Consider the following 22,889-nt stretch of genomic DNA (forward strand, 5'->3'; position numbering starts at 1 on the left):
TCTGGTGTGAAGTAATTTATTTCACCTAAATACGACTCCTGGGCCACTGTGCACTATGCGCCGACTAGCAGTCCGTTGCAATCGACTTTGCAACCCACCGAGCAGCACGCTTCATCATTGGAACCTTACAATTGCGACCGTTAACCAATCGGAGCGGACCGGCTCTTATCAAAATCAGCTGGCGACGGCGACACGAGCGAAACGAGATTCCAAAACAAAACAAAAATTGAAAATAATCGTAAAACGCAAAAGACTTCGGCAGCGCCAAACCATCATGAATCTGGCGAAAGTTTATCACCAATTTCAGTCCAAACGGTCGCAAATTTTAAAAATACTGACGCTATGTGGTGAGTACCGTTGTCATGTTACTAATTTATTAGATAATTCCAACCAAATTCGGTGTATTCCACACAGATTCAAAAAACCATCCGATACGTCACTGCTCGTCGAACGCAACCCCAGCCGGGTTGCCAAAAGTGCCATCATCGTCCCCCACCGGACAGGAACCGCTAGATTTATCGAAACCAATCATCTCTTACGGACAACCGATGTCCAGCACCCATCCACACCTGCTACACGAAGATGAACTGATCCCGGGAATCCGCCTCGCAGAGATCCAGGCCCGTCGTCGAGCCCTGCTCGCCATGGTCCGAAACTACGCTGCCACCGGATTGGATAGGAACATCAAGGAGCACATTGTCGTCATCCCATCGGCGAACAAAAAGTACATGAGCGATAAAATTCCGTACGTGTTCCGACAGAATACGGACTTTCTGTATCTGAGTGGATGTCTCGAGCCGGATACTGTTCTGACGTTGGAGGTGGACAGTAACGGGAATGAGAAGAGTACTCTCTTCGTGCGACCGAAGGATAGCCATGCGGAACTGTGGGATGGCCCTCGGACAGGTGTGGAACGTTCTCCGCACGTTTTTGGGGTGGATCAAGCTATCGATGTGAACGATTTGAAAGGATATTTGATAAAGTACTCGTTCGCTCACCCACAGGGACTGGTTTGGTTTGATGCGAAAGTTTGCGATTTGGAGGATGTGCGGAAGATCGTTGGGGATGTCAGCAAATCGGAGGTGAACCGTTCTCCGGTGGCGTTGATCCATAAGCTGAGGGTGGTGAAAACGCCGGCGGAGAGGGAGCTGATGAGAAGAACTTGTCAGATTGCTTCGGCTGCCATCAATCGGACCATCCAGGAAAGTAGAGCCGGACAGAGCGAGCATCAGTTGTTCGCAAAGGTGGACTTCTTCAGTCGGATGGCCGGGGCAAACTACATGGCGTACCCTCCGGTGGTGGCCGGAGGTTCGAATGCTACTGTGATACACTATGTGAATAATAATCAGATCGTGAGGGACGGCGAGATGGTCCTGATGGATGCCGGGTGCGAGTACGGTGGTTATACCAGTGACATCACGAGAACGTGGCCCATCAATGGGGAGTTCAGCGAACCGCAGAGGATACTGTACGAGCTGCTGTCGCAGGTGCAGCGGGAGCTGCTCGAAAGTCTGCAGAGTACCGGAGGGGAAACGTTGGATCAGCTGTTCGACACGATGTGCCTCAAGTTGGGAAAGTACCTGCAGGAAGTTGGACTGATTCCGAGGGCTGTGCAGGGGGTGGAGCTGGGTCGGGCGGCGTATAAGTTCTGTCCGCATCACGTGTCTCATTACTTGGGGATGGACGTGCACGATACGCCGATGATTTCCAGGAGCATTACGTTGGTTCCGGGCATGGTGTGTACGGTTGAGCCGGGTGAGTAGAACACTTTGAACATCCTAGGTGGTATAGTCTAAACATGGACCTTCACCTTCCGCAGGCATCTACATCAGCCATCGACGGAAGGACGTCCCACCGGAGTTCCGAGGACTGGGGCTGCGAATCGAAGACGACGTCCTGATCAAACCGGACAACCAGATCGAAGTGCTAACCGAGGGTTGCGTCAAGGACATCCGACAGATTGAGGCTCTCATCGGATCGTGAACAGATGCCTTTTTTTTCTAAACTGATGATACTTGCGAACCAAAACCCCTCAATACTCAAGGTGAGTCAATCCGAAATTCTTCCAATTCTACGACCCCGCTCCCCCCGGAAAATCAGGAATCTGCATCGTGTTACACGAAGAAGATTGTAAAACATCGATATATTTTCGTAAAAACTAGTTAAGCGGTTTAACGATTTCCTTAACATTTACTGACTTAGCTGGTACACGAGATGATTAATAAAACAAATAAGATACAATTAAAATATTATCTGGCGGAATGTCGTCTGAATCACTTGAGGTGCTTCGGGCAGCTGGCACCGAGGTAGTGCTGCAAATCGGACAGGGACGATTTGATCAGCTTAGCTGTGATGGTCGGCTTGCCGAGGCGTTTGTACGCCTCGAAACGATGACATCCCCCGAAGCTGTAGTAGTAGTTGCCACCTTCGGTGCCTTCGATCCAGAGGACGTCGATCGGTGGAACCGTGGCCAGTTGCGTTGGGTCCTGGAAGAGAGAGATGAAAGGCAGTTTTAAAGCGGATTCGTTTCCAAATCGAAAGTCCAAACGAACCTGTATGGTCTGCATCAGCGATTGGAGCTTGACGTCGTCGAGAACCGGCGGAATGGGACGGTTGATTACGGCCATGGGCATCTCGTGCACCTCGGCAATGTTGGCCGTGTGGACGCTGTTCATTTCGGAGGGATCGTTGTTGGCTTTCAGTAGCGATGAGGTAGTCGATAGCGTTGCTCCTGCAAAATGGGTAAGAGAGAAGAATGGAGATTGCTTATCGAGTGCTGCAGCATTTTTTTACCGTTGTTCGGTTAGAGGTTATCGCCCGAATAATTATTTTCGTACTGATTTGTTTTTGTTCTTTTAAGCCGTTTGATAAGATTGTATCGTTTGGCTCCTATCTAGGACTCAAAATCGAAATCAAAACAACAATCGCAAGATATCCGAATGCCTTGCCCTCACCAAGTCTATAATAATTCAAACTTCAATCGAAATGTTCAATCCTCCCGCGACGAGCCTGCAATCGAAACTGACTGGACAACTTTCTTTGGACCGGACATAGGTACCTACCCACAATGTACGTACTCAGCGTAAATGCAAATTTACATTGCTGCATTGCTTCTCGTCATCAAAGGTATTCATCTTGCAAGCAAAAAAGTCGCAAGTCAAACCAACACGAACGCGCGAAATGCACGCAGCGCATTAGCGCCATGTATTTAGAGCCTCTTCACCATCCTACCACCAGCGGATTTGCTAGTGGTGAGGGTATATTTAACGTTAGCTGCAGATAAGTTGTCTGACCGGTCAGTACGGTGCGTCCGCTCGTAATATTTATGTTTGTTATTTTTAGAAGCGATATCAATTTGAAATAATGGAGGCTGGGGCTAATTTAGGTGTTACAATCAACAACCAATACCTACCGTTCGGATCAGCACAATACACACATTTTCACAGCAGCACTTCCATTTGTGTTCTGTTCTACGATGAAATGCGGACCGCAAAACCATGGCCCTTTTCGTGCGTGAATATCTGAGAGACGTGATTAAAATTGTTCGGCAGTTGAAGATCTCGTCACCTCGTATCATGAGAGATTTAATTTATCTGGGAGATTTGATTTGAATTGCAGTACTATGACAAGCACCTCCCCGGCCCCAGATCTTCAAGCTGAGAAGGAGATCGGTCGACTGAAGAATAACAAAGCAACTAGTGTAGATCATCTACCAAGTGAGCTATTAAAATACGGTTGTGTAGCACTGGCTAGAGCGCTGCACTAGGCTATTACCAAGAATTGGGATGAGGAGATATCACCGGAGGAGTGGATGGAAGTCGTCGTATGCCCAATCTACAAAAAAGGCGACAAGTTGGATTGCTGCAACTACTGCGCGATCACACTGCTGAGCACCGCCTATAAGGTACTCTCCCAAATTCTATGCCGCCGCCTGTCACCATTTGCAAGAGAGTTCGTGGGGCAATACCAGGCAGGATTAATGGGTGCCTGCGCTACCACGGACCACACATTCGCGATTTGGCAGGTTCAGCAGTAATGCCGCGAATACAACGTGCCCACACATCATTTGTTCATCGATTTCAAATCCGCATACGACGCAATCGATCGAGATCAGCTATGGCAGATTATGCACGAGTACGGATTTCCGGATAAACTGACGCGATTGGTCAAGGCGACGATGGATCAAGTGATGCGCGTTGTTCGAGTCCTTTGAATCTCGAAGAGGGTTACGGCAAGGTGATGGACCTTCGGACCTATTTAACATCGCGTTAGAAGGTGGGATCAGAAGAGCTGGGAAAGACACGAGTGACACAGTGGTTCATCCAGCTTCTTGGCTTCGCCGAAGACATCGACATCATGGCACGGAACTTTGAGTCGATGACGGAAGTGGAAGTGTACATCAGACTGAAGGTTGAAGCTAGGCGGATTGGACTTGCCATCAACGCATCGAAGATGAAATACATGAAAGGAAGAGGTTTTAGGGAAGAAAATGTTAGCCTCCCACCCAAGTTCAGATTGACGGTGATGAAATCGAGGTGGTCGACGAGTTCGTGTATTTGGGCTCACTGGTGACCGCCGAAAATGATACCAGCAGAGAAATTCAAAGACGAAGTTGACTATCTACAAGACGCTGATTAGACCGGTGGGCCACTACGATTACGAGACCAGGACTATGCTCGTGGAAGACCAACGCGCCGCCCTTGGTGTTTTCGTACGGAAGGTGTTGCGTCATAATAATTCCTCATAACGACCCAGTGAAAATGTTTCTCGAAAGCGACCCAACAGGAACAAGAATAAGAGGCGTGCATCGGGCAATGTGGATTGACCAAGTAGAAGGCGACCTGCGAACCCATCGCAGACTACACGGTTAGAAAAAAGTACCCAAAATTAAGTTCTTTTCACTCATCTCGGCACTATAGTACAGGAACCCAAAAGTAGGTAAAGCGGGTCAAAGTAATTTTCATTTACTTGTGTGCAGTTCGTATGGAATTTTCCACTGACTTTTTAACCAAAAGTAAGTTAGTTGTACCCAACAGTAGGTAAATATGATTATACTCAACGTTGGGTTCCCACACTTTACTACCCCTGTTGGGTGGTTTTGCTCCTCCGTTTTTGACAACATTACAAGGAGAAAAGGAGACAAACTAGTCAAAAGTAAGTAAAAGTGAACTTTCCGTTAGGTACTTTTTTCTTACCGTGTAGGAGAAGATTGTGTGCGGATCTATGACACATTTGGTCTACGTCCTGAAGAAGAAAACGACGTAGAAGTGATAAAAGCAAGGCTTGAGAATACTCGCGTCACTTTTCAAATAGACCAATGTAACATATGTAAACAAATCGAGTTACGCGATACAAACTATTGCTCTTCTGTCATTGTATGTGATACAAAAACATCCATCCAAATTTACTTTCATTTATTTAAGATAATCATTGATCAAAAATTGTCCAATGTATAGTTTGAAATGATGGATACATGATTGTTACTTCGGTCATTTGGACTGCCTAACATGATTGGTGCTCATTTTCCAAAGGCGGGGCCAATCTAAAGTTAGGTACTATACTTTGAAATCTGTGAAAGGGAATCTAGTATCATGTAGACAAAACGTCCAATGTAACACTCATTGATTATGTCATTGAGAAAAATCGTCCAATGTAACATGTCCGATGTACAACTCGACTTGTCAAAACGTCCGTCTATGTTGTAGCATGAAATTCAAAGTAAAATTGTGATTTTACCGTTTCTTCTGAATTTTCAACGTTAAAACATTAAACATTAAACATTAAAAATAGTATTGCAAAATGTATTGTTTTTAAACAGTTAAAATAATAATCTGTCGAACTTCAACTTCGATTTTCTCAAAATGGTGGATATGTTACATTGGTCTATTTGAAAAGTGACGCGAGAATACTTCACACCTAAAGCCTGGTACGCAGCTGAAAAGTAATGACGTTTTTATGTGCTACCGGATAGGACACGGAATGCAAAAGAAATTACTTTTTCTCAGCATTTCTTGACCCAGTACGCAGTTCAAAAGAAATCGGTAAAGGAAAGATCGATTACATTAGTATCGTGATCGACATGAAGGTGGCGCATTCTGAATGCAATTTCACTTTCCTTGCGGAATAATGGTCTGATCAATTATTCCGTTAGGTAATGTTGGCGTTTATTGCAATACTGATGTTTTGGATGCATTTAAACAACATAAACACTAATAAGTGTTGATTTTACAATTTGACCACATCTCCCTATAATCTCAAAATTTAGCAGACTATAGCTGTCAAATTTTCTTTTGGGAAAAATGCTCAAAAATTACTTTTCCGTTTTCTTTTCAGCTGCGTACCAGGCTTAAATCGTGTATCACGTTCGAACGATATAACTTTAACCGAATCGTACAGAGTGAGAACAGTTTGACAGTTTTGTTACCAGAGTGAAAGAGCAGGCGAAAAAATGCTCATTCAGTGTGCTTCATGATTCTCTGGTGAAAGATAGAATCATAATCGGCGTCAAATACACAAACCTAGTGCCACAGTTGTTGAATGATGATTTGACACGGCAAAAAACTATTGAGTTGTGTCGCAATTTCGAACTGACGTGTGCGGAAGAAAGCACACGAAACGGTCGTGTCCCGCTTTCGGAAGAGTCTGTCGAAAATGTGGTTTACAGAACCATTTGCGGCTATGTGCCGGTCGAAGAATGTGGTGCATACCATTCAAGCATCAGTGGAGGACAGTGTTGGCAAAATCATCAATCAAATTATATTTTTCCACTCTCATACGCTCTCAATATTGATGAATCTACGTTACGGAAATGATGTGAAAATGATAATGACGTTTTGCTACCTGTCAAATCGTATGGAATATTTTTTATTACATCATCACTTTTGTGGTTTTGGTTATCAAACCTAGGTGTCGCATGCACTGGTGCAGTTTCGCGTAGATTCATCAATATCACGCGTGATATTGGATCAAAATATCATGCTTGTTATTGATTTTAGAAGCTCCTTTAATATTGCGAGACTATTCACAGCATGCAAAAATCAAGCTGAGAGTTGACTCGACACAAAAATGATTCCGTTGCACATCGTTTTCTTAGAAAGAGAGAGAAAGCATAGTTTGCTATCTCTTTTTAATCTTCGCCGATGGCAGACGCGAAGGGACTGCTGCAAGCCGTTATGGAAGTATCGGGTGTAAAGCAAAAATCATTAAACTCAATCTCACAACTGTTTCGTGAGATTTGCAGTTGGTGAGTTTTGTTAGCTTGATATTCCGAGCTGCGATATCACAGTTTGCAAATCAACCGTAGATATTTGTTCGTTGATTTTTGTCTACGAAAATCAAGCTTGATCTTGGGCATTGGTGAGATTTGTTTTTTTGATATTTTTCCAACACTGGTGGAGGATAATAGTGAATCGGAAGAAGAATCAGAAGAACTGTTTATTGGATCAGTGGAATTCTCGGACAAAGAAAACGATTGGTTTGAAATAGTGAAAGTGCACAACAAGAAGTTTTCGGTAAAGCTTGATTCAGCTGCTCACTGTAACGTAGTTCCATTGTGGCTGGTCAGTATGCGTCCATCTAAAACCAAATGGCTCGTTTCGTTTTCAAATCATCGATCGGTGAAATCGATCCTGTGTGTAACACCAAGAACAAGTCCAGCAATATCACATTCAAGGTTGTGGAAGAATCGGTAGTGCCAGTGCTCGGAAAGGCAACGTGTATTGCACAAAAGCTGATAGCACGAGTGAATACGGTACAAATATCGGGCAATACACTGTATGATGGACTTGGCTGTCTAAAATACTACGTGTACGATATAAATTTGATTCCGGATCCTCAATGGGAAGCAAGAACAGCACGTCATGTTCCTCATAGCATCAGATCATCAGTGAAAAAGGAGTTAGATTCTATGGAATGGAGCGTCTAGGAGTGATAGAAAGGATTCACGTTCCAACGTCGGTGGTTAATGCGATGGTACTGGTGAAGCGAAATGATAAGCTAAGGATTTGTATCGACCCGTCACAGGTAAATAACAATTATTAAGACAACATTACCCTCTCACAACAATAGAGCTGATTGAAAAAGGTGAAATATTTTACCATCCTCGATAGCAGAAAGGGTTTTTGGCAAATCAGGGTTACAGAAAGAACGTCCAAATATTAAACTCCGTGGGGGAGAAACGCCTGTAGGCGATTACCTTTCGGTCTTGCATCAGCTCCGGAAGTGTTTCAAAAAGTTATGCATGATACACTGGAGGGCATCGAGGGGGTGGAGTTTTCGATGGATGACATCCTAGTACATGTGGAAAGCTTGGATAAATTAATCATTTTGTCAAGCTTCTGCATTCATGTTCCATCAGATGTCACTGCTGTTGTTTGCGGTGACATCTATCGGAAACTAGACACAATCTGTTTTCCTATAATTGTTCACAGAGGACACTGCAGTGCAAAACATGTCTGGTACCTCTATATATGCATTTAGATTAACATTCGAAGTCCCTCCTTTTTTACACATTCTGCACACAAAATAGCTCACCCCTCACAGAATTTGCCGCCGAATTTTATGTATGGGGCGGGGCATAAAGTATCTTTTGCGCAGAATATGTAAAAAAGGAGGAACTTCAAATGTTAAAGCAAATGCATATATAGAGGTACCAGATATGTTTTGTAGTGTCAGGTACTCTATTTTGTAATCTGTGAAAGGGAAATCACAAATCGAGTGTCAACAAAATACATTGCATGTTGAGAGATTGAGCTCGTGAGAGAGAATTTCTCTCTCAAATTTGAATTTTTTTGGCACTCTGGGAACTGGTAGTAAAGCAGGTAAAATTGTATGGGGAAAAATCATTTTTATTTAATTGTAGCTTGTTTAGCATTAATTTCCGGGAAAAAAACTGAACGACAAAGCTCCTGACTAATTTCTTTAGGTTGTCGTTCACTTTTTTTGACCTGAATATGCACCGAAAGCGAATTATTCCCACTTCTCTCAATTTCTATATGAGGATTTTTATCACTTCCTACCAGCGGAACAGCGCCATCTCTGTGGAAAATGGTCGAACAAAATGATTAATTGACAACAATAACTGAACAAGGGTAAATGTTTGTTCAATCAAGTAAGTGTTAAATTTTTGGGGCACATCGTGACTGTCGGTGGTTTGAAAGCTGATCCTGAAAAATTGGAAGCTATCATCATACTCAAAACACCATCGAACAAGCCTCAACTTCAAAGGGCATTAGGAATGATAACGTACATGGAGAAACTCGTTCCTAATTTGTCAGAAGTTACAGTTCCGTTGCGGAGGCTTTTGTCTAAAGATGCTGAATGGGAATGGAACCATGAGCAAGAAGAGTAGTTTCAGAAAATTAAGCATCTGATGCAATCGCCTCCGGTACTCACGTATTACGATGTGAATGCTCCTGTTGCGCTTTCAGTGGATGCGAGTTCACATGCTCTTGGCGCCGTTTTATTACAACAGGGTGGCCCAGTAGCGTACGCATCCAAGGCTCTGACACGGTCAGAAATGAATTACCCCCAAATTGAAAAGGAAACTACTGCCATTCGGTTTTCTTGCCCGAAATTGCCATCAATACATGTACGGAAAAAAGTTGACTATCGAAACGGATCATAAACCGTTAGAATCGATTTTTAGAAAACCGCTTGATCGAGCACCCCCCCCCCCTCCCCCCCGCCTACGGCTACGTAGAATAAGATTCGAAGTAGCACAGTATAACCCCACAGATGTGTAAGTCAAGGGTACGAACATTCCTATACCAGATATTTTAAGTCGGGATGTAGACAATGTTTCATCCGAAAACGATGAGGAGAAATTAGAAGTGCATTTGTATTGCAGATGTCCAAGGTCGCCAGCGCAGAGCTGAAGCAGCACACCGAAGCGGATTTCGAGATGCGGTCATTAAAATCAGTATTTATCCAAGGTTGGCCGGAAATGAGCAATGAACTATTGCCGGAATTGCGGAAATATTGGTGTTTTCGGGACGAAATGGCGGTCTACGGAACAACACGAAAAGTACTATTCTTCTGAAGAACATCCCAGGACTTCCGTTTGAAAGAGTGGCATCTGATCTTTTTCAAAGGAAAGGAGTACCTGGGATTTTTCGACATTAAGCAGCTATCTCAAACAACGTCTCAACACGTTATTAAGCAGTTCAAGGAATGGTTCTCTATCCATGGTGTAGTATGGCGTACAAAGTAGTGTTTTTGTTGAGTTGTGCTGTGAAAATAAATTAATAATTTCGTGTGAAATAGTGGCGTGTGCCGCGAAAGGATTATTCCATGATAAGAACGAATTGAAAACGCGACTGCACTGATTGACGACACGATATGTAATGTAATATGTAAAATATGTATTTCGTCTACTACTTGCAGACTTCATCAGTGCCAAGCAGTGCTGATAGTTGTCATTGTCATTGAAAGACTTTCGCACGATATTGACAAAATTGTCACTGTTAGACTTGATCCCCAAAAAATCCTTCCAAAAAATCTCATTAATTTTTTCGTCAGTGACAAAGATTCACCTTGTAACAAAAACTTTAATTTTGTACATTCTGTGTCACATTATTGCTATCCAAGCAGTTCAGGACGTACATAGATGCTTGTTCACTTTAACGGTTCCATGTAGCTGTTTTGCTCCAGTCCCTTAATTTCGTTACAAATTTAGCTAATCAAAGAAACTGCACATGTTCGTCACTGACAGCATAGTCACTGACAATTGATATGGTTTGCCTTGACGAAGACTGTTAGTTCAAATGAGTGACCAAAGCAGAATTTTGAATATCTCTGTGTATTGTCGAGATTTTGCAGCACTGGTGCCAAGTACTCAACACCACCCAAACTTCTTATATTTAAGCAAGTTTTTAGACCGACCATGCTTTTTGCTGTGCCAATATGGTCTAGTTGTTGCAGTACCAGTAAAAAAAGCTCTTCAAAAGAATCAGAACAAAGTTCTGAAAATGATTTTGAAGTTGTCCTCCTGGTTCAGTACTACCAAAGTACAAAGAATTTCGAGTGTTGTGACTTTAGATAAAAATGCCGAACAAAATAATTGGAACAAATGAAGAGTTAAAAAAATCCTCAACTATCCTAAAAAGTGTATGAAATTAGATCTGAGTTTGACAGCGATTTGTTATGTATTTTCCTCGGATTTTCACTAGCAAGCTCTCACATATCGCATTAATACAACCGGATTTGAAAATCTCTATACTGGACACATTATTTTTATCTATTAAAAAATTTCTTTGTATTTGACAGAATGGATCGCTGCACATTTAAATCAACTGTTATAGATTTTCGATCAAAAGTCATGTTTAAGTTTCATGTCGGTTTCTCGATGGTCAAACTCCACTTATTCGCTTGACATGCATATCATCACTCATATTTTTTTTCGCTAATTGCTTTTCTTATTCTGCCATCCGTATGCACTTTGATGATGAACTGTTTCAAACTAATCACAATTTGGTCGGCTCCAACCCGAAAGTAACAATGACTCAGCACACTTACCAGTAAAAGCACGTTGCAAGCAAGTCATCGCCTGCAGAAGCGTGATACCGCGAAGCAACATTCGCACTTGACCGCTGTGCTGCCTTCACGACACTGCCGGACGAATGGATCTTCAACAGCAACAGATGTAGTTTCTATCACCCACACACACATGGACTGGCTGATCCGAGCAAAAATGATTAATTCAACTATCGATTTTAGACTAACGAACGATGCAGTTATCGCTATAGTTGATTGGCTTGTCACACCTCTATGTTCTCGCTACTTTGACAAATGTGCTTTGCATTTTCCCAGCGAAATTATTACTAAATTAGTTAACTACTATCAGGGGATTACCGAGGAAACATTCCAACCCCATCAACACCTTCGCGGTCAGTTTATCTATCCTATGTGTGGTACGCGGCACGCTATTCTTATCGCTGATAAACGATATGTGTGTTACTAAACGAATGACTGGCGTTTCTATTTACTCGCGGAAAGCGTACAGACGAACAGCGACGTCATATCTTCGCACTGATCACCTCGGTTGGTTTGCCATCAATCATCGTCGGTTCGGTTTATGGATCTTCATTGAAAAGTACAGCAACGCATGCAACTATCAGTCGTTCAGTAGTACGTGTGACATTTTTAGTATTACCATAGAGGTAACTCTAAGACCAGAAGGTGCCGAAGAAACGAGCTTAACTTTTTGGCTCAGCTCTGGTACTATCTTCGGTCCCAAGCTAATCGATTCACCCCTCGAAACATAGGAAAATCCACTAACCCCTCATTTTATCTGTCAAACTTTCATAGCGAATCAAAACAAACATAGTGTAGTACTGGAATTTATACTAGAATGGGGTACGTTAGTCGATTTGCTTGGGACAATAGGCTAGTCAAGTAGTGAGCCAATTTAAAATCGTTAGTTTCGTATTGATTGTTGGTATTACTACCAAGCGCTTTATACTTTACTGTACTAGCTTTTAGTAATACAGTGGTGTTCCGTTTTTGGTAACATACCTACTTCTCGTTTTCAATTGCCAAAAACACAGTGTTCACCCGGTTGTCGACATAAGCAGACCACTATCAATGTGTGTCACCCAATCGTCTGTTTACTCGGCAGCAACCATTGTTTGGTCCTCCTCATTGTTCTTCATCAGCAGTTTTTTTCAGTCGATGCGTCGTCGACTTTGGAAAGCAACCGTTTCGTGATGAATGTGTGAGTGCTGACCACGTTTTGCGTTCCTTGCTGCAATGGAAATGTTCTGACCTCCGTTGGCGAATCTGCCATACAATGAAAAAACTGGAAGCGACTCCCGTTCTGATAGAGGAGGCTTATTAGATAGCGGAAGATAAAATGTTTATTGTGTTGTACCTTTTGACTATAGTTTTAAGATGTATTGTATAGTGAACATACGAAGGCGCATCATCAGTGGAAGTCGTGCCTACTACGGGCTCCAGAAGAAACTACGGTCAAAAAAGATTCATCCCCGCACCAAATGTACCATGTACAGAACGCTAATAAGACCGGTGGTTCTCTATGGACACGAGACATGGACTATGCTCGAGGAGGACCTGCAAGCACTCGGAGTTTTCGAGCGACGTGTGCTAAGGACGATCTTCGGCGGTGTGCAGGAGAACGGTGAGTGGCGGCGAAGAATGAACCACGAGCTCGCTGCACTCTACGGCGAACCCAGAATCCAGAAGGTGGCCAAAGCCGGAAGGATGCGGTGGGCAGGGCATGTTGCAAGAATGCCGGACAACAACCCTGCAAAGTTGGTGTTCGCTACCGATCCGGTTGGCACAATAAGGCGTGGAGCGCAGAGAGCACGATGGGCGGACCAGGTAGATCGTGATCTAGCGAGCATTGGGCATGACCGAGGATGGAGAGCGGCAGCCGCAAACCGAGTATTGTGGCGTACTATTGTTGATTATGTCTTATCTTAAATGTGATGTTGTACAAATAAATGTATGTATGTACATTTGAAATGGTTTGAAAAGGAGACTACTTATAACTACTATTTACAACTACAACTAACCTACTATATACAAATTGCTTATCAAAGCATGTTCTTATGTATTCAATTTCTGCACAAACCTTGTCTTAACGTCATCAATTTTGATATTTAATTTTGGAACGTTCGCCTCTTGGTGGAGGTCTGAAATTCTTGTGTCAAAGGGACGATCAAGGATCATCCTCAGCACTCTGTTCAGGTCCAGGTCGCTCACTGGATTTTGTTCCTGTGAGTCTGTGCACATGATTCGCACACCGGAGCTGCGTAGAGGATTGCGTAGAGGTGCAGGTGATTACAGTACAAGATGGAGCCGGTTTTAGTTTGGGTGATTGCCGATGGAGGAACATAATTGTTTGTGTTTTGGAGGCATTGATTTTGATTTTCCATGTGGTGGCATATTCAGCAAAGGTGTCAAGGCATCGTTGGGGCTTGACGGTTATTGCAGTATCATCTGCGAACAGGAAGAACACGCAACCGTCTCCGAAGTGTTATTCATCACCGGTACCAGCTGATGATTTGTGGAGTGCCCCTTCCTGAATCCGAACTGTTCCGGTAGGAGAATGTTGTGTTCATCAACAAACTTGAGCAAACGATGATTGAGACTAAGTTTCTCGAACAATTTGCTCAGCGCTGAAAGGAGGCTGATCGATCTGTAGCTTGATGCTAGCGTTGGGTCCTTCCCGAGTTTGCGGATAGGTTGATTTTCGCTGTCTTCCAGATGCTTGGAACGTAGTGCAGTTCCAGCAGCCAGCAGAAAGTGAACCTTCATGTTGAGATTTTTCAACACTAGGTTGAATATTCCGTCGAACTCGGGGGCCTTCATGTTTTTTAGTGCATTACAGCGCTGAGCAAATCTGTTCCACTGTGATTCTATTCTCCGGATAGATAGTACAAGGAGAGGAATAAAGGTTGGGTACACGGCGAATGAGAACGATCCAAATTTGAGTTTAGTTCACTCATAATCGCCAAAAGTGCAGGAACTCAGCGAAGAGTAAAATTTGTCTCATATTTTCCCAGGTTTTTCCAGGATTTTCCAGGGAAAAATTCCTGAATTTGAGAAAAGTAAAGATTGGTTTCACAATAGACTATTGGTACTACTCCGAGACTGAATAAAATTTTCGTCAATTTTCTCATTTTCCTGCAGATTTTTTAGGTTTTCCACAGGAATCCATGAGATAAATTTACTCATCGCTGAGTTACTGCACTTTTGGCGATTATGAGTGAACTAAACTCAAATTTGGGTCGTTCTCATTCGCCGTGTAAGCATTGCTCAACCTGAACTTCGAGCGGACTTTGGATGTTGAAGCCAGGCAAGTCCGTGCGATTTGGCAATATGCTCACCAATCGCATTTGCTTTCTCCTGAGGGGTTATTATGAGCCGATCGTCATCATTTTCATCTTTGAGTGGTGGAATGGGTTTGGGGTGCGTCTTTAAGACCTTGGCAACTTTCCAGAATGGTCTGGAGCGGTCGTCTGGACAAGCCGCCCTTAAACTTTCGTTCCGGAGTGAGACCGTTCTGGAAGCAATCTCCTTGTTCAGATCGGCCATTTCACGTTTCCTCGCTAGATCTCCGGTTCTTTGGAACTGGCTTCAACGAACATTTCTCAGGCGAATCAAGAGTTGGGTGTGGGAATCAATGGCAATAAACTTACCCCTCACAGTGCACTACGGCGTTTGACCATAGAGGTTACTCTAAGACTAGTAGGTCCCGAAGAAACGTGCGAAACTGTTTGGTTCAGCTCTGGCACTATCTTCGATGCTAATCGACGCACCCCTCGAAACATAGGAAAATCCACGAACCCCTCATTTTATCTGTCAAACTTTCATAGTGAATCAAAACAAACATTGTGTAGTTCTAGAATTTCGACTAGGGTACGTTAATCGATTTGCTTGGGACCAATAGGCTAGTCAAGTAGTGAGCCAATTTAAAATTGTTAGTTTCCAACGGTTGGTTTGACCATAGAGGTAACTTTTGACCATAGAGGTTTTACCACTCTTTAGGTAAACTATGAAGATCTCCAAGCACAATCGCACGAACACTAAAGTCAAACGTCAATATATAGTTATATACCAACCTGCTAGTCAGCTCATACATCTTACATCGTGTTTCCCACGGCAGGTAAGTCATTCAACTAGCCAGCTCATCAATTCTAACAATCAACATCACCGTCGTTCCCACGTAGTGCCTGCGCCAGGCGAGACATAATTCCAGCCAACTCAACCAGCTTACTACTTCATCATCGTCGACTGCAACCCGAATTCTGGTACGATATAATCTAGGAGGACATCAACTGTTCCCAGCTGACCTCAGTAAGTTAGCTTAGAAGTTAGGTTACTAGATGATTGCAGGTCGAACGAACAGTTAGTTCCAATTGTGAGTTGAATGAAGATCGTTATTAGTTGACTTAATGTGAAATTTGTAGTTGATGAAGTGAATATAAGTGGAAAATCAGAGAAAAACCTTATTTAAAAAACTCCTTGATACCTCCACGGTATACTATCGTTCTACGCATATCTGCCCATGTTCTAAAAGTAACATCTGAGAAAATCGCGAATAATGTTTCGAATCATTTCTGCTTATTGAAAGAAATATAAGATAAAATAAGTTTGTGCAATATTCATATTTCATGAGAATCAATTTGTTTTAGTGAAAACTACAGAAATTACCTACAATGAAATTAGTTAAACCTATTTTTATACGAAAACAATTCAGTAGGACTGTTATGCCTCGGCATTTGCTATGAAGTAGAAAATGGCTATGAAGTAGAAAATTCTACGCATATCAGTCGTACTAAAAACTATTAGTTTCTGTGTTGCTTTGATGGCCACGTTGTGTTTGACGTCTTTACTCTTGTGGTTGTGGTTGTGTTTACATAAGCGTGCTTTTGAGTTCTCCGCGAAGTTTTGAAAGTGGATAGTTTACATAGGTTTGCATCATTAACTGGAACCAACAATAAGTGCGTTGACATTGCTGCAATCGTCGTTTACTACATCTATAAAGCCTATAAGTATGGGCATCTTGAGAAACAATCGTGGACTTCGATGATTTCAAGAAAGTTTTTGGAAAAGTTAACATACACAGTAAGGATTCCATTATATTCAACCAAATGCATCGACAGCAGTATATTGAGAACATTCTAACGACTAAATTTACGAAAGGACGATACGACAACGGATATTCTGATTCAGTCTACAGGAACATCATTTTAACTGCAAAATATGGTAGCAGCTATCAGCTTGATTAATGAACACATCAAGTGACAGAAAGTGCCATCATTGTTAACTGCGTTGCTCCTAGTTGTTTTTAGACAATAATACGTACTTTTTTAATCATGCCAATATTGAAAGATGTTTATGCATCTTTGCTACATAAAATTGCATTTCAAACTAGGGACAGATCACTTATCATAAAAACAATTAAATGCATTTTCCCAGTGCATTTTTTGCTGTGTGTAGCTCTAAGTCAACCTGGTCTATACAAGGTGTGGAATGAAGGCCTTACGTATTGGTGCAGTTCGTTTTTCACTCGGCTTTCAGTCGGCTTCGCACGATTTGCGGACATGAATGCATCGCGGATATGTAAAATGTCCTTAAGGTTCTATTTACTTTGATGCATTTTTTTAAAAATAAAAAGCAGTTTTTTCGACGCATTATTTTAGATTGCAAAAAGCTCGCGTCATTTTGTGTAAAATATCAAAAGGAATCGAATAGTGCGAGCTTTTTGCAATCTGAAATAATGTGTCGGAAAAAACTGCTTTTGAAATTTTCCAAAAAGCATCAAAGTAAATAGAACCTTAATAAACAAACAAACAAACAAACAAACAAACGATTTGCTTCTTTCGTACACACTCATTCAGGATTTAGGTGTTCGGTAATTAATTTTATTGACTCTGGTTTGCAAAGCAAAATTATAGCTGAAACATCAGTTCAGACGTGGCTTGAAACCGACAATCGGTATTTAATAACTGAATATCAGTTAAGTTGCCAAAAGAATACTGTGTACTGCAAGTATTTTTACGGATTAAACGGTAAAGTAGTATGTTTACTGAACTGTACTAATTTTCAGTACAAAATATTACCGAAGAAACAGTTTTATATAGTATTTACTGAATCCTCATCAATGTTGATGTGCATATAACTGATCATGAACAGTGCAATTTGACACAAGACACAATGCTTGGATAGTTTGGGCAAATAAAGTGTTGCCACGTAATTATGTACAGTTGACTGTAACTTTTACATAGGAAACTGATCGAACTCAGGTAAGTAACTAATGTATAGATGATGTTCTGTATTCTCATTAGTTTTTGTTCAAATAGACGATGTTCGTTCTGTACGCCAAATGATACCGTATGCAGTTAAAAGTATTGTAGAATTTCGAAACAACATTATTGATCATGAGCTATATTGAAAGCGTTTGATGAATTTTATGCTGCTGCAATCATAATCATTATATTCAATCAACATTATTTTGATCATATGTTCTGAGCTCATCGGTTGATTCCCCGATAATGGTTTTATATGCATTACTGAACATATAGTATTCTTTAACGTTTCATTTCCATTTTGCTGCTACTGGAAGTTCGGTATTCAAAATTGCAACCGATCTAATAACTGGGTGGTCCGCAGTTCAAAAATCCAGTAAAATTATACTGACTTCGGTAAACTAAAATGAGTGTGAAACTGGGTAAAACGGTACAAGAATGAACAAAATAACTGTCTAGTCAGTTAAACTACAGCAAAATAAACAAAAAAATACTGGGCTTTCCAGTTAACATTGCTGAACGCAACTCGAACCATTTACTGAATGAACAGTTATTTTTGACAGATTGACCTTACGGACAGTTCGGTACTGCACATTATTGCTGTGATGATTACTGAGCGATCCGCAATTCAAAAACCCAGTAAAAATTTACTGACTCCAGTAATCTAAAGTTAGTGTGTACGCTCAAACACGCTCGTAGTTACGTCATAACGTTTGTTTCAATCAGCGTTTGCATTGGAAATTGAATATGAATTATAGAATTTCTGTATGAAGCCAAAATTTATCAATGTTTTTCCACTGAATGTTGAGATAATGTATTGATTATTTCATTAGCACACTGTATACCATGAAAAAGCAGCCTGCTGGTGAGTTTTTGCCCGTTTCCAAGTAAGGAGTTACTATAAAAATACAAAACGCCTGCTGATATTTCCCGGATACTTTACAAAAGTACAAGCAAGCGCAATCAGCATGCAAACATAACTAAAATTTGCTGCACTCCATATTTCACAAATTTTCTTTCGACTGCTATGACGTCGTGGTCATCCTCTCCCGCAACGTTTACCTTTTTCCCTCTACCAACGTGAGGGCTAGATCTCCACACCTTGTATAGACCAGGTTGGCTCTAAGTGACACCTCTCACCAATGCATGCATGTATACATGAAGGGTTTTGTCCTGTTTTGTTGTTCGCTTCGGTTCGCTCAAATCCACACTCCTGACTTGAGAAGAAGCTCCTCGACCGAGAACGCGGAAAAAATGCTTCGAAATTTCCGGTGGCAGCATGAGAAATCTCCACCGGGATCATGCGAAGCCTCCTCTACCGAAAACGCGAGAAAACTCCGTCGAAGCTCACTGGAACCTCCTTTGGCAGCACTAAAAATCTCCACCGAAATCTCTCGGAACCAGGCCAGTGACAAGGCCTATATCAACAGCAGCGGTTGATAGTAGGCAGCATGTCCCGGGCTCAAATCGTCTATTTTGCTGTGCTGGGCCCGCTGTCACGGTATAACATGTTGCCTACGCGCCTGCCACTGGGCTGCTCGGAACCCTTTCCGCAGTGAACATATGAAAACTCCTTCGAAACTCCCCTCGAAAATTCAGATGCTGCCAAACGGAGGTTCCCAGAGACTTTCGATGAAGTTTCCACGCATTATCGGCGAAAGAGGTTCTGTACGATACCAGTGAAGCGATTGGATGCAGCAGACTGAAGTTCCAGGGAATATCGACGGCATTTTCTTGCGTTATCGATGGACGAAGTTCCGCGTGATTTCGGTGATGCTGCCAGCGGGAGTTCCTGGAGGTTTCAACGGATTTTTCTTGCCTTCTCGGCGAAGTAAATTCTGCATGATTTCGAAGACGTTTCTAGCTGCTGCCAACGAAGGTTCTAGGAACTTTGTCTTATTCTGATAAAGGGTTCATCCACCAGGATTACGTTTGACTTGGTTTGACTAAATAAATTACATTGGGGCTACATTGAGTCTGTTGATGTTGACAAATAAATAAATAAAAATTACATAAAGTAATTACCGCGTTCCCTTGCGATCTTGGTGGACGAGTTCTACATGTATGTATCTATGCATGTATGTATGTAAAGGTGTCATCGAAAAAGCGCAGGCTTATTGTTGATGTTCACATCCCACTGAATGGTTGATGCAAATGATGGAAATTAAATGCATTTGATTTAAATTGGATGTATATTCAATGGGCATTCTAAAAGTGAGACTCCCCTAGATTTCAAATCATGTTATTTTGTCTTTGGTTTATTTCAAGATCATTACACTGCTTCTTATCAATTGAATATTATTACTCTAAAGGCCGGAGCACAATGCATACGTTTTCGGGTTTTTTGACAGATAATGCAAGGGCTAACTGTCAAAAAACCTGAAAATGTATCCATTGTACGCCGGCCTTAATAATGCACAGTTTGAAATCTGAACTGTAATCTGGTGTTTGAATATGAATTCCCGTTTCTCTTAACATGTTTCAGCATAAAATAAAGCTTCTACTTCCCGAAATGATTCATTGAGTTTCTTTTGAAAATATAAATCCTGTTTCGATCATTCGTTCACTCAAATCGATTCGTCAATAAAAAATTCAGTAAAAAAATCTTTGTGGTACAGTTATGCGTAGAATTTCAACATGGGACAGTTAGACTTGATGTTGTTTTTAAATAAGCACACAACAGATAACATGTTTTCTATTTTCATTTGAAAGTTTACCTACAAAAGTGAAAAACGTTCAAAAGTAACATCCCTTGCAACAATTATGGTTTTATGAGGATTGTGTAGACCATGATTAAGACTTTTAGAATACTTTAAAACCTCGATAAAACTTGCAATGTTACTTGGGATGGGACAGATATGCGTAGAACGGCAGTATAGCGATGACGAAAAATTCACCAATTAACCACTTCTTTCGAGCAGTTAAAATGACGTTTACTACAACTCGAACTTCGAGATAAAACATTATTTTGAGAAATTAGTTGGTCCACTTTTGTGAAATCGCTGGTAGAAAGTCACGCCAAAACTGCTTGACAAAGTGGTCAATTGAAACACAACATTGGCTTTTCACAAAATTACTATCAATATTAAATACATCCAGTGATAATATCAACTCTTATTCCCCACCTTCAGCCCACTGTCAGTAGCCGTAAATAAAAGTCAGAAACCTTGTTTACATGCATATGCAGATACTTCACCCTGACCGCCCTTACCCACAGCAATCCCGTGCACCGGGGTAATGAATTAAATACATACAATGTATGAATCGAAACTTTCACTTACCACAATCGAGTCGTGTTTTCTTCAGGATCGGATTAACCGGTGACAGACTGGTGGCACGTTTCATCATTTTCAAACGAATTTTACCTGAAACTTTGCTAACTTCTAAAAACTAAACAAACAACAAACAATCTCACACCGATATTATCTTCCTGCATTGATCGTTACTGGAAGAAGACTGAAAACAAACCAACTGAAACGATGCGGCGAACGTAAACAAACGCTACACGCTAACTCGCAACAACTCAAAATTGAGTCGAACATGCTCATTTCAGCGGGAAGAATGGCTACTCAAAAGTGAGCAGAGTGAGTCAAAACCACTCTGCGATATTTTCAGCCGGGAAGTTTGTTTTTTCATTTGTTTTGATAAAAAAATGAAATAACCTGCTCCAGATTCATTTAACTGGAGCTGAAGACGACTGAAAATCGTCTCCCCATGCAATTCCTACTTACCTTAATAGATTTCGGCCGGTGTTTACAATAATTTCGCCGTTTCTTAGAGCGTTTGCTCCGTCACGGGTGGCATTTTTTTTCTAAGTCCTGGATTTGGCCGAATGAGTGGTGAAATTGAGAACGATCGACTCACCCGGTGAGTAAGCTGAAGTAAGCGTGTAGGGCTATATGAAGCGAGCAGGGATGCCAGGTGTATTTAGAAAAAAACATATTCTACAAGCCAAAATGTCTTCACATGTCTTCAGCGCTTATTTTACAAATTTGCGGGCGGCTAAGGCTGTTTAATATTTCAGATTTATAAAACTGAGTCATTACAGAAGTTCAGAGAATTTCTTAGATGGCTTACCTGCTAGCTTATAGCTGGTCCGATTGACCCCGGTGACGCAGCCTCGAGCCAATGAGCTGGATTACCGAGGTGGAGCAGTCGGTTAAGTTGTGTGAGTAAAACCTCTGTATGATACATGCAATTAGTGACGTCACTACTTGCGTTTAGGTTGATTTTTTGAATTACTAATACAACCACATTTCACGATCTGCTTCACCTCTCTCTGTACTCATTGGCCTCGAGCAGGGTGCAGCCCCCAAAGACGTGCGCATTTGGAGTGATTGATAAGAAAAATAGAGTAAGATGTCTATTAATCACTAATCTGACCTTTCCCTGTTTCTCCTCGCTGTCCTCGGAGTCACACGGTGGGGCCCTTCGATGATAGTGGCGTCGGTTGCTTTTTTGCTGGTTCACGTCGGCTCCAGACACGGTTTGTTTCGAGTGTTTACTCCTTCTTCTTCACTGTTGGCCGCCTTTTTTGGAGACCCTCCCACCCCCCTTTAGTTCGAAGGGTGATTTGTACTTGTACGGCCGGAAGGAGCTATTTGATGGGAAATTGTCATTGTCATACACAGCAAAAAAAGTTGTTGAATATTACATCGAAACTGCTGCAACCAGGTCAATCCATCGGTTGTGTAAAATCACATTGTACGATGTACATCGATTTTGCGAACAAAATTACATCCATTGATGTAATATTGTATCTGCGTTTTGCTATTACATGATTATTTCATGCATCAGCTTGAATTACGTTGATCGATATTACATTTTTTTTTGCTGTGTAGGGAAATGTACAGTTCCTGCTAATGACTGGTTTGGTTGGATTTGGTCGCTTTGAGTCTGTGGCAAGTCATCAGTTGAGCAGTTCCCTCCTCGTTCTTCCAATGCATCTGTGAAATTATGTACATGCTTGCTGGTGATCGCTTCCGCCTGATCCCCTTCTTCCACTTAAAGAACACTGCATTTTTTCGGCTTGATCGATTTTATCACCCAGTGAAGGATTCTTCATTCCACGGGTGCAGAAAAACGCGGGACATTTTTGGGGGACTTTACTTTTAA

General features: G+C 41.8%; 2 protein-coding genes across 3 annotated transcripts; one reads left to right on the forward strand and one right to left on the reverse strand.

The window, feature by feature from the left end:
* Positions 1-212: 212 nt before the first annotated feature.
* LOC135700031 (xaa-Pro aminopeptidase 3-like) lies at positions 213-2,031 on the forward strand. The gene is made up of 3 exons (XM_065220418.1): positions 213-347; positions 415-1,755; positions 1,820-2,031. Exons 1-3 carry the CDS (start codon positions 275-277, stop codon positions 1,981-1,983), a joined length of 1,578 nt encoding a protein of 525 aa, XP_065076490.1. The 5' UTR covers positions 213-274; the 3' UTR covers positions 1,984-2,031.
* An 83-nt stretch (positions 2,032-2,114) lies between these two features.
* On the reverse strand, positions 2,115-21,228 carry Srx (Sulfiredoxin). 2 transcript variants are annotated; one of them, XM_065220423.1, is made up of 3 exons: positions 21,056-21,228; positions 2,553-2,731; positions 2,115-2,486 (listed from the first exon to the last, which is right to left on the reverse strand). In XM_065220423.1, exons 1-3 carry the CDS (start codon positions 21,120-21,122, stop codon positions 2,274-2,276), a joined length of 459 nt encoding a protein of 152 aa, XP_065076495.1. In that variant the 5' UTR covers positions 21,123-21,228; the 3' UTR covers positions 2,115-2,273. The 2 variants fall into 2 exon arrangements, with proteins under 2 accessions (XP_065076495.1, XP_065076496.1); XM_065220424.1 differs by lacking the exon at positions 21,056-21,228 and adding an exon at positions 11,515-11,623.
* Positions 21,229-22,889: the final 1,661 nt, after the last annotated feature.

This window comes from Ochlerotatus camptorhynchus, unplaced genomic scaffold (genome assembly GCF_037179485.1).
Source record: "Ochlerotatus camptorhynchus isolate MF236.1 unplaced genomic scaffold, CSIRO-AGI_Acam_v1.1 ptg000125l, whole genome shotgun sequence".
Lineage (NCBI taxonomy): Eukaryota > Metazoa > Arthropoda > Insecta > Diptera > Culicidae > Ochlerotatus > Ochlerotatus camptorhynchus.

What these genes read in the sequence shown, in the direction of transcription:
- LOC135700031 (XM_065220418.1), top strand. Translation starts at nt 275, where the DNA reads ATGAATCTGGCGAAAGTTTATCACCAATTTCAGTCCAAACGGTCGCAA. An exon ending in AAAAATACTGACGCTATGTG is followed by an intron (nt 348 to 414) that starts GTGAGTACCGTT and finishes TATTCCACACAG; the next exon opens with ATTCAAAAAACCATCCGATA. An exon ending in GGTGTGTACGGTTGAGCCGG is followed by an intron (nt 1,756 to 1,819) that starts GTGAGTAGAACA and finishes CACCTTCCGCAG; the next exon opens with GCATCTACATCAGCCATCGA.
- Srx (XM_065220423.1), bottom strand. Translation starts at nt 21,122, where the DNA reads ATGATGAAACGTGCCACCAGTCTGTCACCGGTTAATCCGATCCTGAAG. An exon ending in GAAAACACGACTCGATTGTG is followed by an intron (nt 2,732 to 21,055) that starts GTAAGTGAAAGT and finishes CCCATTTTGCAG; the next exon opens with GAGCAACGCTATCGACTACC. An exon ending in CGCTGATGCAGACCATACAG is followed by an intron (nt 2,487 to 2,552) that starts GTTCGTTTGGAC and finishes TCTCTCTTCCAG; the next exon opens with GACCCAACGCAACTGGCCAC.